Source organism: Macaca thibetana, chromosome 1 (assembly GCF_024542745.1).
Source record: "Macaca thibetana thibetana isolate TM-01 chromosome 1, ASM2454274v1, whole genome shotgun sequence".
Taxonomy (NCBI): domain Eukaryota; kingdom Metazoa; phylum Chordata; class Mammalia; order Primates; family Cercopithecidae; genus Macaca; species Macaca thibetana.
Window position 1 is genome coordinate 14,423,199 of NC_065578.1, and position 18,436 is coordinate 14,441,634.

General features: G+C 42.1%; 1 protein-coding gene and 1 non-coding gene across 4 annotated transcripts in view; both read left to right on the top strand.

Moving 5' to 3' along the window:
- Positions 1-18,436, top strand: part of DNAJC16 (DnaJ heat shock protein family (Hsp40) member C16) — a 49,041-nt gene that overhangs the window by 14,489 nt on the left and 16,116 nt on the right. For all 3 annotated transcript variants that reach the window (XM_050746007.1, XM_050746096.1, XM_050746193.1), the window contains exons 5-7: positions 3,630-3,814; positions 6,037-6,141; positions 7,633-7,791. In XM_050746007.1, coding sequence (XP_050601964.1) covers positions 3,630-3,814; positions 6,037-6,141; positions 7,633-7,791 — 449 coding nt within the window. The remainder of the gene's footprint in view (positions 1-3,629; positions 3,815-6,036; positions 6,142-7,632; positions 7,792-18,436) is intronic.
- Positions 1,313-1,452, top strand: LOC126945491 (small Cajal body-specific RNA 21). Its single transcript, XR_007722464.1, has one exon. It is a non-coding gene; the product is annotated as a small Cajal body-specific RNA 21 (non-coding RNA).

Genomic DNA, 18,436 nt, shown 5'->3' on the forward strand with positions numbered 1-18,436 from the left:
AGTTCATAAATTGGCGTTCAATCTATATAGCAATCCCTGGTAAGGTCATTTAGGGTGAGTCAGTCTCTGAGAAATTGATCCCTGTAATGTTCAGAACCTGGAGCAGAAGTGGTCACTGGAGGCAGTAAGAAGTCCAGGCTTTGTGGTCAGCTGGAACTAAATTCAGATCCTGGTTCCGCTGCACACAAACCATGATGCCTCACCCTCCCCCAGCTTCAGTTTCCTCAGCCATAAAGATAGCAATACTTACCTTGCAGAGTGGTTGTGAGTACGAAAAGTATGATGTATATAAAGCCCGAGATGTGATAAAGAAGGCACTCAAGAAATGATAATCCCTCCCTCGGGCCTTTGTCTTATAGCCACTTGACCTCCCTAGGTGATGTCTCTTCTGTCTTTATGGATGACCACATCTCCCAGTGTATGTGCCTGCTTTATTCTTTTTCCTTCTTCTGCTCATATAATTCTCTGTGCACTTCCATTTATTGACATGGTTCCATAGTTATTTTTAATGACTGCAGTGTGATATAGTGTACTGTACTTGGCTCTAGAGAAGAATCCGGTTTGGATTCTTGTTCTGCAATTTTGTCAGCTCTGCAACCTGGGATAAGTCACTTTACCTCTCTGAACCTCTCTCTGTATCTGTAAAATGAGGGAAATGGACTATACAATGCCTAAAGCTCCTCCTTTCCTGCCCTTGAGAAACTGCAACAGTCACGGTCAGGTAGCCTACAGAGAGCTTGGTTTAGTCTGCGTAGCAATTTGAAAACATTAAGTTTGGGATCCCTGCCATTTACTGAGCAATTTCATTTTAGGAATTTACTAATTAGAAAATAAGCACACAGGAGCACAAAAATGTGTGTACAAAGATGTACTAGGATGCCTGTCAACTTTCCTTATAATGTTAAGAATTAGGCTAAAAGCAACTTTTAATATTGTGCTTTGTAATAAGAAATGTATGTATATTTTAGTGTTTGTTCCCAGTTCCTGGCACAGATCTCCTAAAACCCTTGAGATTGCCTGATCAGTAGGGGTGCTAAGAGAATCTTTTGCTCTCATATTTGATCTTTGACTCTGATTCCTGACATGGAGCTCCTAATCCTTGGAATTTCCTGCAGGATGGGAGCATCTTTTGTTCTACTGAGGCGACTCTTAGTGGGCCCCTGTGTGGGAGCTGGTCACCAGAAAGACCAAACCATGATTAGAAGTTTTGAAAGTTTCACCCTCGTCCTCCATAAAGAGGAGAGGGCCTGGAGATTGAGTTAATAATTGATCACGCTCGCATGATGAAGCCTTCATAAAAATCCCTGAACTCTGGCTCGGTTTCCTGGGGGGTGGGCTCAGCCTACACCACCTCCCCTCAGCCGAGCCTACAGTAGAGGGCCCAGGCATCCTCCCCCATGGGAGAGGCGTTTGAGTAAGGAGCCTCGCCTGGGGTGTCCTAGCCTCACATTTACTGGGCAAAAAAATGAACATACACACACACACACACACATATATATATATATATATAAAATCCCTAATCCCTGAACTACTGGGTTTGAGAGTTCCCAGGAGGCTGAACACATGGAGGTGCCTGGAAGGTGGCGAGCCCTGGGAGGGCAGGATGCTCCCACCCTTCCATATACCATGTGCCTCTCTTCCTTTTGGCTGATCATCTGTCTCCTTTGTAATATCCCTTATACCTAATGAGTAACCATAAGGAATGTTCCCCTGAGTTCTGTGAGCAACTCGAGCAAATTAGTTGAACCCAAGGAGGGTCATGGGACCCTTTGATTTCTAGCCAGTTGGTCAGAAGTACAGGACACAACCTGAGACTTCTGGCGTCTGAAGTGGGAGCAGTCTTACGGGACTGAACCCTTGACCTGCGGGGCCTGACGCTGTCTCTGGGTAGATAGTGTCAGAACTGAGTTGATACTCAGTTGGTGTCTGCTGGAGAACTTGTGGGGAACCCCCACCCCCACAGCATGTGGTATCAACACGGAAGCATTGAGTTGGGCATAGTGGCACGTGCCTGGAATCCCAGCTACTCAGGTGGCTGAGGCAGGAAGATCGCTTGAGCCCAGGAGTTTGAGACCAGCCTGGGCAACATAGTGAGACCCCATCTCTTAAACAATGAGTGTCAGGGACAGCATTGTGTCGAGTGTGAGTAGGAAAAACAGTTTGGTTTTTCCTCTCTCACAACTTCAATGTGCAACAATAAAGAATGAATTAAATAGATTAATAGCTCAGTTTCAGTGAGCTCCTACTATGTGCCAGGCTCTGGGTTAAATAGATTAATGGCCCAGTTTCAGTGAGCTCCTTCTTATTAAGTGCCAGGCTCTGGTCTGGTGCTGGGGATACATCAGTGGACTACACAGGGATCCCTAGCTTCATGAGGCGTACATTCTAGAAGGGGAGACAGACAATAAACAATGGACAGAAGGTAAGTGGGTGGTACCTTAGAAGATGGTAAACACTGCAGAAGAAGTGAAAGTGAGCAGGTTGTGTGTGGACGCTGAGTGTGGGGAGTACCGTTTTAAATATGGTGCCAAGGTAGGCTGCATTCAGGACTTGAAGTTGGTAAAGAAGTCAGCTACGCAGAAGTCAGGGAAATGCACACTTCAGACTGAAGGAACAGCCAGTGCCAAGGCCCTGAGGCAGGAGCATCCACTGTCTTCAGAACACAGCAAGGATGCTGGGGACTGGGGCAGGCTGATGAAGGAGTGGAAGAAGAAAGAGGGCCTGGGGAACCAGGGGCCAAACACAAAGGGTCTTGTTGGCCTCTGTGAGGATTGTGCATTTTATTCCAACTGAAATGGGTCTTTGCAGGGTTTGGGCAGAGGAGTGATGTGATCCATTTTTATGTTTTAGAAGGAGCAGCCTGGCTGCTATGTTAAGAACAGACTGTCAGGAGACAGGGAGAAATAGGGGGAGAGCATTTAGGATATTATTGCAGCAACATAGGCAGGAGAGATAATGATGACTCAGAGCGGGGCATATAATGAAAGTGATGAAAAACAGTTGAATTCCAGACATTTTCTAAAGAGAAAAGCAACAAGACTTGCGGACAGATTGGATGTGGGGTGCAACAGATAAGAGAAGCCAAAGATGACTCTTATGGTTTTTGCCCTGAGTAAATGGAAGGCTGGAGCTGTCGTCAACTGAAATGGCAAAGGCGTGGGTAGGACAGGTCTGTGGGAGGAGATTAGGGGTTCGTGTTTGGAAATGTTAAGCTTAAAAAGTCTAGTACACATCCAAAAGAAAATGTACATTTATTGGCCTTTAATACTGAATGTGTCTCCAGTGTTAGCAGAGTAACTGGCCCTCCAAATATATGGTTGGATGAAAGAACAAGAAAAGTTGTTCAAGTATGAAGTGAAATAAGTATCAGATGATCCCACTTTGTTTTATGCATATGCATACACACACACACACATATTTGTAACTCTTCTTACATATTGCCAGATTGCTCTGCAGAAAAACTGAACCAATCTAGAATTCCAGCAGTGAAAGAATGCTAGACAGTCTATTAGGAAAGACATCTCCGATGAGGTCGGGATTTCAATTTCACACCAAAAAATTACTTAGCACTTTTCCCAGCTGCCATGGAGACATAAAAAGGCTTCACTTGGATCTTCCATTCTTTTCAGGTGTAGGAATTGGCGTGGTCCATGCTGGGTATGAGAGACGCCTGGCGCATCACCTGGGGGCACACAGCACGCCCTCTATCCTAGGAATCATTAACGGAAAAATCTCCTTCTTCCACAATGCAGTTGTCCGTGAAAATCTGCGACAATTTGTAGAAAGTCTTCTTCCAGGGAACTTGGTGGAGAAAGTAAGTACCTGTCAAGGAAAACATGACTGAGAAGTAGTTTAAGAGGTACCTAGGACTGTTAATTGCCCAGAACATTTTCTGTAGTCCTCTCAAACCTGAGTTTCATTGTGAGGAAGGCAAGACACATATTAATTAATTACTCAAACTAAATCATGTAAGTGAAGTCTGTAGGAGACTAAAAATTGAAACATGAAGTACAGAGACTGGAAGAATTAATTCCTATTAATAACCATCTTGCAGATCTTACACTGTCATAGAAATCTGAGCCTAAAATGACCGTGCCTATTTTCTAAACAAAAAAATTAAATCACACGTTAGAAAGAATTCGGGGTTTCTTTCCGGCTCATAAATTTGTTCATGTGAAGATATTTGTCTTTATTCAAATTTAGTTGTGTTTGGTTATATGTTTAACGATCGTATCTGTGGAAAATGCCAGATTCCACGAAATCAAATATTATTTTTGAAACTTTAGAAACTTACAGTGACAATAATATGAATGAAATTCACAAAGAAAAGGTTGAAATCAAGAAGCCAGATAAAGTTCACATTGGTTTATTGTTTCCATATTTAAGCACCTAATACATTTTTTTCAATATCTTAAGTTACGTATCAAAGTAACTAGGAAAGGACTCTCATTTTGCTTTAAATAATTCATTCTCTTAATACCAGGGAAAGTGAACATAAAAAATTTTCATCATATTTCTACATGTGGTATTCCTAGACTGTCCTGCTGGGATCATTATCTATAGAAGAAATATTTGTTGGAGTTAACTTAAAAGGTCAGAGAGTATTGTAGGCTCCTAAAATGATAATAGAGTGTCCTGATAGATCCTCAAACATTTATATAAAATACCTATTCTGTGCCTGGTATAGATTAATATAGCCGTTTCAAGCAGCTCCCAAGCGGGTGGTTATTTCCAGTATGTTGGAGCCCATCCTAATGAGTTGGGAAAGGCTTCCTGGCAGAAGTGACCCTTGGACTGGGTTGGGTTGCAGGCAGGCAGAAATCAGGAGACGTGAAATAGCCTGCTTTGTAAGAAGTTTTCACTGGTGAGCAGCAGAGGAGGGGGTTGGGGGGGGGTTAGAGAGGTTATTAGGAATCTCCCTGTGAGGGCCTCAGAACACCTCCATGCTCCTTTCAGGAACTTGGGCCTTGGCCCGTGGGTGATGGAGCTATTGTAGGGGTTTGAGCAGAGGAGTAAAATGATCAAATTTGAGTTTTATGTAAATCATTCTAGATGCAGTATGGAAAGATACACTTTTTTTAACGACTATGAAAAATTTCTAGCTGGATAATTTATTCGTGTTTTTAATTTCTTCTCTCAGTAGGAATATTTTAAGATATCAACGGGGGAAAGAAACAATTCAGATAACAATAAATGAAATTATATAATGTATAGGGGGGTGGACCACCTTATTTTTATTTAAGCCGTTTAAAAAGAGCAAGCTGGCCTAGAGTGGTGGCTCACGTCTGTAATCCCAGCACTTTGGGAGGCTGAGGTGTGAGGATCGCTTGAGTCCATAAGTTCAAGACCAGCCTGGGCAACATACTGAGACCCAATCTCTACAAAAAATGCAAACATTAGCCAGGCATGGTGCCTTGTTCCTGTAGTCCCAGCTATTCAGGAGGCTGAGATGAGAGGATCACTTGATCCTGGGAGGTCTGGGAGGTTGAGGGTGCAATGAGCCATGATCTTGCCACTGCACCCTAGCCTGGGCAACAAAGCAAGACCCTGTCTCAGAAAAAAAAGGGGTGAGGGGCAAGCTGGGAGACTGAGGCATGATAGACAGATAGATGGGAGACTGAGGCCTGATAGATAATGATGATAGATAGATAGATAGATAGATAGATAGATAGATAGATAGATAGATAGATAGATATTGAAAGGGGCAGTGTTGCATTATCTTCTGCTGGCTAGCGTATTAAGAAGTATACTCTATAATTAAGCGAGAACCTACTCTGGAAGCTCAATTTTTATAATATGGTCAGTAATTGTTTCAGACAGGATTATGATTTCAGTTTGTAAGAGTTCAATGAAAATATGAAATCAATATCACCATTCTTTTAATAGTTTTAGCCAAATGAAGACAAAAAGATTAGTTGTCTGCATTTTTATTTTTTGCAATCTTTTACGCTTATTTGATTTATTTTCTCCTGACTGGAGTATAATACAATTGTTAAGAATTAAATATTGAGACTAACATTCTATTTTCAATTTAAGGTTACAAATAAAAATTATGTCAGATTCCTCTCCGGCTGGCAGCAAGAGAATAAGCCTCATGTCCTTCTGTTTGACCAGACGCCCATTGTGCCACTGTTATACAAGGTACTTTCTATGCTGGGGTAATGGCTTTTCTTTTCTTTTCTTTTCTTTTTTTTTTTTTTTTTTTTTTTTTTTTTTTTTTTTTTTTTTTTAGCAGAAAGTAATCTCTGAGTTGGAACTTATAGCCTATTTGTCTTTTTTGTAAGAAACAGTTTCTTCCATGAGAAATGTTTGAAGACCAGAAATTTTACTATTTGTCTTTTTTGTAAGAAACAGTTTCTTCCATGAGAAATGTTTGAAGACCAGAAATTTTACTTAACCATCATGCATTCGGTACCGACTAATGCCAGTGACTGTGCTAGTGCTTTCTATGCACATATCATGTAATCCTCAGAAGAACCCAGTGATGGAGATACTATCCCTGTTTCTGTTGGTTTTTTTTTTTCTTTTCTTTTTTTTGAGACGGAGTTTCACTCCGTTGCCCAGGCTGGAGTACTGTGGCATGATCTCGGCTCACTGCAGCCTCCACCTCCTGGGTTCAAGCGATTCTTCTGCCTCTGCCTTCCGAGTAGCTGGGACTACAGGTACGCACCACCCTACCCAGCTGATTTTTGTATTTTTAGTAGAGACAGGGTTTCACCATGTTGGCCAGGCTGGTCTCGAACTCCTGACCTCGTGACCCACCTGCCTCAGCCTCCCAAAGTGCTGGGGATTACAGGCGTGAGCCACCGCACTGGGCTTTTTTTTTTGAGACCGAGTCTCACTCTGTCGACCATGCTGGAGTGCAGTGGCGTGATCTAGACTCACTGCAACCTCTACCTCCTGGGTTCGAGTAATTCTTTCACCTCTGCCTCCCAAGTAGCTGGGACTACAGGCACATGCCACCATGCCTGGCTAATTTTTATGTTTTAGTAGAGATGGGGTTTCACGGTGTTGGCCAGGCTGGTCTTGTACTCCTGACCTCAAGTGATCCGCCTACCTCGGCCTCCCAAAGTGCTGGGATTAAAGGCGTGAGCCACCATGCCTAGCCACTATCCCTGTTTCCATAGACCAAGATACTGAGGCTTAGAGCAGTCATAACCCACCCAAGTTCTCACTACAGCACGGTGAGCGCCATTCCCTTTGACTTCAGACCTGCCCTCTAAATGATTCCCCCACTATACTCCCAGCCTACCTACACTCCCCACTACCTCTTGTGTCACTGTGACATGAGATGGCAGAGGAAGGTGTCCTGACCAGTGGCATGGTCACTGCCGTCTTACCTAATTACAGGTAATCCCCAGACCCATGCCTCCTGACCAGTACAGATTTCAAGGTGATTATTTTGCCTTAACTATGAAAAGGAAGTGAGTTATTTCTATTTACCTTGTTGGTACAGTTTTTGCACATGGAACACCACAGCATTCCTGAAAGTATACAGGGATACAGAAGACCTAGTGGAGCCGTTAAGCTGGCATCCGTCTCTCTGCTCAGTGATGTGAAAAGCCCTACTTGATTTGTCGTTTACATCTTTGCTGTAGTTTTATTTTCTTCCTCTCTATTACGCTTTAACAGTTGACTGCCTTTGCATACAAAGATTATTTATCATTTGGATACGTATATGTGGGTTTGAGAGGAACGGAAGAGATGACGAGGCGGTACAACATCAATGTCTACACCCCCACCCTCTTGATCTTCAAAGAACATATAAACAAGCCTGCCGATGTTATCCAGGTACGTGAGGGTCACCTTGGTTTAAGATTTTCTTCACGTTGTATCCCAAGATTTTACGTAAATAAGCAGCAAAATTGAACAAAGTGGGTGAAGGATCAGTGAGTTTTCAGCCTCTTCCTTCAGATGCACAACACTTTTTAATGAATTTTTTATCTAACTTCGTACCATTTGCTTTAAAATTTTTAATTTAAAACATTTGAAAATTTTAACACCTTTAAAGGGCTCCTGTTGGAAAACCAATACTCTTTTTACAAAATGAATTTAAAAGTTAAATGTAAAACAGTAATAAGAAGGAATAAGAAGAAACCACAAACTGAGAGAATATACAGATGAATATTTATCTGATCTTAAGGTGGAAAAGGGTTAAAAAGCATTGGGGAAAAAAATCTTGGCAAATCTTAATAACTTGACTCTAAGTTTTATGTTTCATATAAAGACTTTAAAATGTAAAGTGAAAAAACTGGGGAAATATTTACAACAAATATTAAAGTATTGATATTTTTAATTTCTAAAGAGCTTCAATCAAGAAAATCAACACAAAATTCTGAGAAGAGATTCAAATGACTAATAACCATTTTTAAAAATTAAATGTCACAAGTAATCTGAGAACATTAACCTTTTTTCACCCATCCAACTGTCAAAGATTTTTTAAGTTAAAATAGTACTGTTGAGGGTGTACAGAAACAAGTACTATCTTGCTAGAGGAAGTAGGCTTTCAGAAAAGGAATTTGGTAATATTGTATTAATCGCCTAAATTCATGAGTAAACCTGAGTATTGTGTGCCAAACACTGTTCTGGGTGCAGGAGTACAGCACTGAATAAGATCAACAGAATTCCCTGTCCTGTGTCCTACGGGGAAAGACAAACCAACAGTATAATATAGTCTGTTATCATTCGTTATATAGTGATCAGTGCTGAGAATAAATATAAAGCAGGAAAGAGGAATATGGAGTATTAGGGGAGAAGGGTTGCTGTTTTAAGGCAGAATGGCCTAGAAGGGCCTCATTGAGGGCTTAAACAAAGACCTAAGGGAGGTGAGACCATCTTTCAGAAATCTGTACTAAGGGAATAGGAACTCAAAGACTTAACATCTAAAGATATTAAGCAATTTTCATAATAGTGAAAACTGGGGGGGAAATGTAAGTATCCAACAGTAGGATAAGTAGGATAATTATTAGTACATCCCATAAAGGGAGTATTATAGAGCCATTTAAAGTGTCAATTTCAAGAATACTTCATGATAGGGATAATTTTCATTGCATAATGTTAAAAAGCAACCAGGATGCAAAATTATTTATACAATTTGAACACTGATCTCAATTTTATAACATGAATACCTGTGTATGCATAGGAAGAACTGGAAATATTGCTACCAATGTTCTCAAAAGAAGCGAAAAAAAGAAAAAGAAAAAAATACTGGAAAGCATTAGTAGTGATCATCTGTTGATGGTAAAATTATATATCAATTTAATCTTTGTGTTTTCCAAAATCCGTATAATGAACATATTTTATTTACAAGGACATTTTGACTGTCCTCCTAAGGAGGGCTAGAAAGAAGTTTTATAAAATTCTTTATTTCATTCATTCAATAAACATTTCATTGCCTGCCTGCTGTGTAGCAAACACAGAGCCAGCTCTGACATCCAGAGTTAGTCTTTGCCCTCAAGCATCTCAGTCGGGAGGAGAGAGACCTAACCATCCACTCAGGTGTCCTGTGAACACAGAAGAAGGGTACCTCAAACCATGGAAACCAGATGGGAAAGTAGATTGTAAAGAAAGAAGAGCAGGTTTAGGAAGATGAGAACTTTGGCTATGGACATATTGAATTAGAGCTGCCTGTAGGAAATAGAAGGGGAGAAGTCCTTTTTACAGTTGGGTATGGGAATCGAGATCTTAAGAAAGGTATACAGGCTGAGGGTAGAAACTGGTGGATCATCAGTAAATGGTTAGTGGTTGAAGTCCTGAGTAGGGTAAGATCTTCCTGGCATAATACTATAGTCTCCCCTGATCCACCCCCCTTACCCCTTATTCGCTTTCTGAGGTTTCAGTTACCCACAGTCAACCAGGTCCAAAACATAGGCGACTACAGTGCAATAAGATGTTTTGAGTGAGGGGACCATGTTCACATCGCTTTATTACAGTATGTTGTTAGAACTGTTCTATTTTAATATTAGTTATTGTTGTTAATCTCTTGCTGTGCCTAATTGATAAACTTTGTCATAGGTATGTGTATAGGAAAAAAACATAGTATGTATAGAGTTCAGTACTGTGTGGTTTCAGGCACCCACTGGGGGCCTTGGAATGTATCCTCTGCAGTTAAGAGACGACTGCTGTATGTAAAGTAAGGCCAGAAGGAGGCCAAGGACAAAACTCAGAACAGCCACCAGCACATAAAACAAGGGGGTTCCTGATGGAGACGAGAAGGTGCTGTGAGTCAGGAAGAAAACAAATACCAGTGTCCGAATAGAAAAGAGAAGATCATCTCAATCCAGCATTAATGGATGAGGATTTCCTTAATTGGTTTTTAGGAACAGTTTATAGTTCTGAGAATTATATTTATTTATCCCCTGGGGAAAATTGTAAATCGAATACATTTACAAAATTACTGGTAGAATGGCTGCTTTACCAACATGCTCTTTGTGGATATCGAGTGTATGCTTAACAAACTCAATTTTCCCAACAGCAGGTGGCTTAATGACCGCTAGTAGCACCAGTGGTTTCCTGTTGCTCTATGTAATTTGTTGTCATTGCTATATGGTATTTATGGCCATTATGATTTATTGAATCATTCTTCTGTTGATGGACACTGGGAGCTTTGAGGAATAGTGTTGCAATGAATATCATTACCTAAGCACAGAATTCTCTAGGACAACAGTTTTTAGAGTGTGGTTCATAGACTCCTGGGGATTCTCAAAGATCCTTCAAGAGGAAGTCTGTGAGATCATATCAAGACATGATTTGCCTTTTTCGCTGTGTTGACATTTGCACCGATGGTGCCAAAGCAATAGTGGGTGAAGCTGCCAGCGACAGTGCGTGAATCCAGGCCGGGCACCAGGCCACCTATCATCATTGTGTGCTTCACCCCCAATCGCAGCAAAAACAACCACCACCAGATTCACTTTATATATTTTGTTTTCTTTTGTTTTTTAAGACAGAATCTCACTCTGTCGCCCGGGCTGGAATGCAGTGGCATGATCTCGGCTCACTGCAACCTCCGCCTCCTGGGTTCAAGCAGTTCTTCTGCCTCAGCCTCCCGAGTTGCTGGGATTACAGGCACCTGCCACCACGCCCAGCTAATTTTTGTATTTTAGCAGAGATGGGGTTTCACTATGTTGGCCAGACTGTTCTTGAATTCCTGACCTCAGGTGATCTGCCCACCTCAGTCTCCCAAAGTGGTGGGATTACAGGCGTGAGCCCCCGTGCCCAACCTCACCTTATATCCTTGATGAAGCAGTAAGAAGTGTTAATTTTATTAAACCTTAACCCTTGAGTGCATCTCTTTTTGATAGATTTAATATTCTGTGCGATGAGACGGGAAGTGTGCATAAAGCCGTCCTGCTGCACAACAGAGTCCAAATGTCCTAAGGACAAGTGCCTCCCTCGCCACTTTTCTTAATGGAACATCATTTTTACTTGGAAGAATGACAGAGAATTATGGTCATTTAGACTCGGGAATTTGGCAGACATTTTCTCAAAAACGGATGAAGTGATGTGGCACTTTAAAGCAAACAGCTGGTGGTATTTATTGCCAGGGATAAAATTCAGGCTTCTAAGAACATTAGAATTTCGAAAAATTTGTATTGGCCATCATGACAGCTTCTCAAAATTTTCTTACGAGATTGGTTCATCAAAGTGTGTGGTTTTTTCTGTTTTTTAGAGGATCTCACTCTGTCACTCAGGCTGGAGTGCACTGGCACAGCCTCGGCTCACTGCAGCTCCGACTTCCTGGGCTCAAGTGATCCTTCTGCCTCAGTCTCCTGAGCAGCTGGGACTACAGGCATGCACCACTGGCTAATTTTTTTAAAAAATTTTTTTACTGAGGCAGGCGTATCATCTGAATTCAGGAGTTCAAGACCAGCCTAGCCAACATGGTGAAACCTCATCTCTACTAAAAATACAAAAAAGCCAGATGTGGTGGCACGCACCTATAATCCCAGCTACTCGGGAGGCTAAGACAGGAGAGTCACTTGAACCCAGGAGGCAGAGGTTGCAGTGAGGCGAGATGGTTTCACTGCACTCTAGCCTGGGTGAGAATGAGACTCTGTCTCAAAAAAAAAAAAAAAAAATTTTTTTTTTGTTTGAGAGACAGGGTCTCACTATGTTGACTAGGGTGGTCTTGAACTGCTGACCTCAAGCGGTCCTCCTGCCTGGGCCTTCCAAAGTGCTGGGATTACAGGCATGAGCTACTGCACCCAGCCCATTCTTTTTTTAATAAGTATAATAAAATACGTTGGCCAGGCACGGTGGCTCATGCCTGTAATCCTAGCACTTTGGGAGGCTGAGGCAGGCAGATCATGAGGTCAGGAGTTTGAGACCAGCCTGGCCAATATGGTGAAACCCTGTCTCTACTAAAAAAAAAATAGAAAAATTAGCCGGTGTGGTGGTGCGTGCCTGTAGTCCCAGCTATTCGGGAGACTGAGGCAGGAGAATCACTTGAACCCGGGAGGCAGAAGTTGCAGTGAGCCAAGATTGCGCCACTGCACTCCAGCCTGGGCAACAGAGTGGGACTTTATCTCAAAAAAAAAAAAAAGGTCATTGTTTGGAAGATCAGTGGACCAATATTCACATACCCTGCATTCAGATGACCAGGGCGGGGTATTATGAAATAATACATGAGTAAAAGATCCATTATAAGTGCAAGGAACACAGATTTCTTCTTTTTTTAATTTTAATTCATTTCTTTTGTTTTTAATTTTTTTTTTAATTCTTGTCAACAGGAAGTCATCTTCTCATTTGTATATGAGCCTTTTGGATGCCCTCATTATGATATGCCTACCTGTTATGTCTTTTTTTTTGGAGACAGAGTCTTACTCTGGCTCTAAGGCTGGAGTGCAGTGGTGAGATCTCGACTCACTACAACCTCCACCTCCTGGGTTTGTGATTCTCGTGCCTTAGCCTCCAGAGTAGCTGGGACTACAGGCACAAGCCACCATACCTGGTGAATTTTTTGTGTGTTTTTAAGAGAGACAGGGTTTCACCATGTGGGCCAGGCTAGTCTCAAGCGCCTGACCTAAGATGATCCGTCCACCTCAGCCTCCCGAAGTGCTGGGATTACTTTGTACCGGGCCTGTCTGTTAAGTCTTTTACCCATTTTTTAATTAGATTATCTGCCTTTCTGTAATTGATTTGTAGGGGTTATTTATATGTTCATCTCTTTTTTTCCTGTTTTTTCTCATAGTCTTTTATCTCTGTGGCAAATATCTTCACCCATTCTGTGTCTTGTCTTTTGTTTTGTTTTTTTGAGATGGAGTTTCACTCTTGTTGCCTAGGCTAGAGTGCAGTAGCATGATCTCAGCTCACTGCAACCTCTGCTTCCCAGGTTCAAGCGATTCTCCTGCCTTAGCCTCCTGAAAAGCTGGAATACAGGCACACTCCACCACGCCCGGCTCAGTTTTGTATTTTTGGAAGCTATGGGGTTTCACCATGTTGGCCAGGCTGGTCTCGAACTCCTGACCTTAGATGATCCACCCGCCTCAGCCTCCAAAAGTGCTGGGATTACAGACGTGAATCACTGCATCTGGCCGACTTTTTATTTATTTTCATGATACCCACATTTTAAAATTATTTATTGACATATAATACACATGCAGAAAGATGCACGAGTCAGAGGTGTGAAGCTCAGTGAATTCTCACACAATGAACACATCCATGTGAGCCTCACTTGATCAAGAAACAAAATACTGTCATCAGCCCAGAAGGCCCCTCCCTCCCACTACCTACTTACCTGCTTCCCAAAGGTCAGCACTATCCTGTTTTCTAACAGCATAGATTCATCTTTGCATTTTTGAATTTTTTTTTTTTTTTTTTTTTTTTTTTGAGACGGAGTCTCACGCTGTTGCCCAGGCTGGAGTGCAGTGGCGCGATCTCGGCTCACTGCAGGCTCCGCCTCCTGGGTTCACGCCATTCTCCTGCCTCAGCCTCCTGAGTAGCTAGGACTACAGGCGCCCGCCACCGCGCCCGGCTAATTTTTTGTATTTTTAGTAGAGACGGGGTTTCACTGTGGTCTCGATCTCCTGACCTTGTGATCCGCCCGCCTCGGCCTCCCAAAGTGCTGGAATTACAGGCTTGAGCCACCGCGCCCGGCCGCATTTTTGAATTTTATCCAAATGGAATAATATAGTGTATATATCTTTTTTTTTTTTTTTTTTTTTTTTTTTTTTTTTTGAGACGGAGTCTCGCTCTGTCGCCCAGGCTGGAGTGCAGTGGCGCGATCTCGGCTCACTGCAAGCTCCGCCTCCCGGGTTCACGCCATTCTCCTGCCTCAGCCTCCCGAGTAGCTGGGACTACAGGCGCCCACAACCGCGCCCGGCTAATTTTTCTTGTATTTTTAGTAGAGACGGGGTTTCACCGTGGTCTCGATCTCCTGACCTTGTGATCCGCCCGCCTCGGCCTCCCAAAGTGCTGGGATTACAGGCGTGAGCCACCGCGCCCGGCTATAGTGTATATATCTTGTATCTGGTTTCTCTCAGCTTATGTTTTTGAGATTCGTACATGTCATTATTTGGACTTTAATATTCATTCTCATTGTTGAAAATTGGATGGCCAGGCACAGTGGCTCACAGCTATAATACCAGCACTCTGGGTGGTAGAGGTGAGCAGATCATTTGAGCCCAGGAGGTCGAGACCAGCCTGGGCAACATGGCAAAACCTTGTCTCTACAAAAAATACAAAATTAGCTGGGCGTGGTGGTACACACCTGAAGTTCCAGCTACTTGGGGGGCTGAGACAGGAGAATTGCTTCAGCCCGGGAGGTCAAGGCTGCAGTGAGCCGTGTTCATGCCACTGCACTACAACCTAAGCAACAGAGCAAGACCCTGTCTCAAAAAAAAAAAAAAAAAAGAAAATTGCATGTAGGAATAAACTACAGTGTGTTTATCCATTCTGTTGTTGACAGAGTTTTTCCAGTTTTTTGTTAATTTGAATAATGATGCCATGAATATATTCTTGTATTTGATGTCTTTTTGATGAATGTAAGTTCTTTTAATATATTCACTCATCAATATTTTCCTTTGTGATTGATTCTTCCTTGTTTCTATTTAAGACATACTTCCCCTACATCAAAATCATGAAGGTATTCTTCTGACAGAGCCTTTAAAAGCTGTATAGCTTTGTGTTTTATATTTAAGTATTTAAAATCATTTGGAAATAATATTGATATCTGATAGAACAAATCTCACTTTGTTTTTTGGATTTGGGGAAAGGCTTTTTCCTTCAAAAGCATAATAGCTGTTGGTCTTTTGTACTTTTTGTATACATTTTAAATCCTGTCAACTTCCATCAAAACAAACCCAAAAAACCTACTGGTGTCATATTGGGTTTATACTGATTCTTAAGTGGTTTTGGGGAGATTAGAGATAGTATAAAAGGCAAAGCTATGCAGCTTTTAGAGGCTCTGAGAAGAATACCTTCGTGATCTTGATATAGGGGAAGTATGTCTTAAAGTGATTCTGTCCTTAGAAAATTAACCTTTCAACCTTTGAATGTGATATATCTGTTTCATTTGTGTAGGTCTTCTGTAATATGTCTTCATAAATTTTATAATTTTCTCTGGAAAGAACGTTTTTGTTAATTTATTGCTAGGTACCTCCTATTTTTTATCCTATTAAAAAGCTTTTTTTTTCTTATAGTTTATGCTGCAGAAAAAAATTTTTTTTTAAAGAATGTAGGCCAGGCACAGTGGCTCACCCCTGTAATCCTAGCACTTTTGGAGACTGAGGCGGGCGGATTGCCTGAGCCCAGGAGTTCGAGACCAGCCTGGGCAACATAGTGAAACCCCATCTCTACTAAAATACAAAAAAAAAAATTAGCTGGGTATGGCAGCACGCGCCTGTAGTCCCAGCTACTCTGGATGCTGAGGCAGGAGAGTTGCTTGAACCCGAGAGGCGGAGGTTACAGTGAGCCAAGATCGTACCACTGCACTCCAGCCTGGCTACAGAGCGAGACTCCATCTCAAAAAGAAAAGAAAAAAGAGGCTGGGTGCAGTGGCTCACACCTATAATCCCAGCACTTTGGGAGGCCAAGGCAGGTGGATCACGAGGTCAGGAGTTCGAGACCAGCCTGGCCAACATGATAAAACCCCATCTCTACTAAAAATCAAAAATTAGCTGGACGTGGTGGTAGATACCTATAATCCCAGCTCCTCGGAAGGCTGAGGCAGAGAATTGCTTAAACCCTGGAGGCAGAGGTTGCAGTGAGCCGAGATCACGCCACTGCACTCCAGCCTGGGTGACAAAGTGAGACTCCTCTCAAAAAAAAAAAAAAGAGAGATAAGGCCGGGTATGGTGGCTCACGCCTGTAATCCCAGCACTTTGGGAGGCTGAGTCGGGTGGATCAGGAGTTCAAGGTCAGGAGTTTGAGACCAGCCTGACTACCATGGAGAAACCCAGTCTCTACTAAAAATACAAAATTAGCTGGGCATGATGGTGCATGCCTGTAATCCCAGCTACTCAGGAGGCTGAGGCAGGAGAATCGCTTGAACCCAGGAGGCAGAGGTTGCGATGAACCACGATCATACCATTGCACTTCAGCCTGGGCAACAAGAGTGAAACTCCATCTCCAAAAAAAAAAAAAAAAAAAAAATATAAAGGGAGCCGGGTGCAGGGCTCAAGTAGCTCACCCTAGCACTTTTAGAGGCTGAGGCGGGAGGACCACTTGAGCTCAGCAGTTCCAGACCAGCCTGGGCAACATAGTGAGACTTTGTCTAGACAGTATCTTTTATTGTTTTTTCTGTTTGCTGGTATAAGTAATACAGTTGTTGTTTTTTTTTAGATGGAGTCTTGCTCTGTCGCCCAGGCTGGAGTGCAATGGCCCGATCTCGGCTCACTGCAACCTCCGCCTCCTGGGTTCAAGCAATTCTCTTGCCTCAGCCTCCTGAGTAGCTGGGATTACAGGCATATACCACCATGCCCCTCTAACTTTTGTATTTTTTAGTAGAGGAAGGGTTTCACCATGTTGGTCTCGAGCGCCTGACCTCAGGTGATCTGCCCACCTCGGCCTCCCACAGTGCTGGGATTACAGGCGTGAGCCACTGCGCCCAGCCTTGATTTTTAAATATAAACTTTGTATCATCCAGCAACCTTGCTAAACTCTTCTATTAACTTAAGTAACGTATCTGTACCATCTTTTAGATTGGCTAACTATACAATCATATCATCTGAGATTAATGACAATTTTACTTCTTTTTTTTCCAGCCCTCATTTTATTTCTTTTTCCGACATTACTCCTGACATCTGATATGATGTGGAATAGAAGTGTAGTAATCGGCCGGGCGTGGTGGCTCAAGCCTGTAATCCCAGCACTTTGGGAGGCCGAGATGGGTGGATCACGAGGTCAGGAGATCAAGACCATCCTGGCTAACACAGTGAAACCCCGTCTCTACTAAAAAATACAAAAAACTAGCCGGTAGCCGGATGAGGTGGCGGGCGCCTGTAGTCCCAGCTACTCGGGAGGCTGAGGCAGGAGAATGGCATGAACCCGGGAGGCGGAGCTTGCAGTGAGCTGAGATCCGGCCACTGCACTCCAGCCTGGGAGACAGAGCGAGACTCCGCCTCAAAAAAAAAAAAAAAGAAGTGTAGTAATCGGGGGCTGTCCTTGTTCCTGATTTCAAAGAGAGGGAAGGCTTTCAGCATTTCCCCAATAAATGTGTTTGCAGAAGGCTTTTCATATGTGGAGACCCTTTATCAGGTTGAAGAAGGTCCTTCTACTCCTTGTTGACTAAAAGTTCTAACCACAATTGCTATGATTTTTATGAAATACTTTTTCTACATCCATTAGATTATTCTGATTTTTCTTCTTTAATCTTTTATATTGTGCTAACCATATTAATTCATTCTCTAATGTTAAACCTAACTTGCATTCATGAAATCCAACACGATTATGATTTCTATTATGCTTTCAATATATTACTGGATTCCATTTGCTAACATTTTGCTTAGGACTTTGATATTCATATTCAGAAGTGAGATTGACTTCTAACTTCTCTTTATCGTGATACCCATGTGGGACTTTTTCTCTTAGGAAGACTTTATGTAAGATTGTCTTCCTTGAAAGTTTGATTGAAAGCATCTGTAATGCCATCTGGGCCTTGAGCTTAGGTTTTTGGGTTTCGCTTTAAGGAAAGATTTTTGACTACTGATTAGGTTTTCTGTTTTAACTTCTGCATTGTAGGTAGTGATTCCTTCTTGTCATCTTTGAGATTATCATTTTATGCCTTCTCTTTTGTTTTCATGATTGGTTTTATCAGAGACTTGTCAATTGTATTAGCTTTTTCAAATAACCAGTTTTGTCTTTGTTAATTCTTCTTATATTAATATATTCATTTCTTGTTTCATTTATTTCTATTTTCTCTGTATTCCTTTCTACTTTTATATTTTTGCTGTTTTTGACTTCTTGACAGAGATGTTTATTTCATTAACTTGTTTTCTAT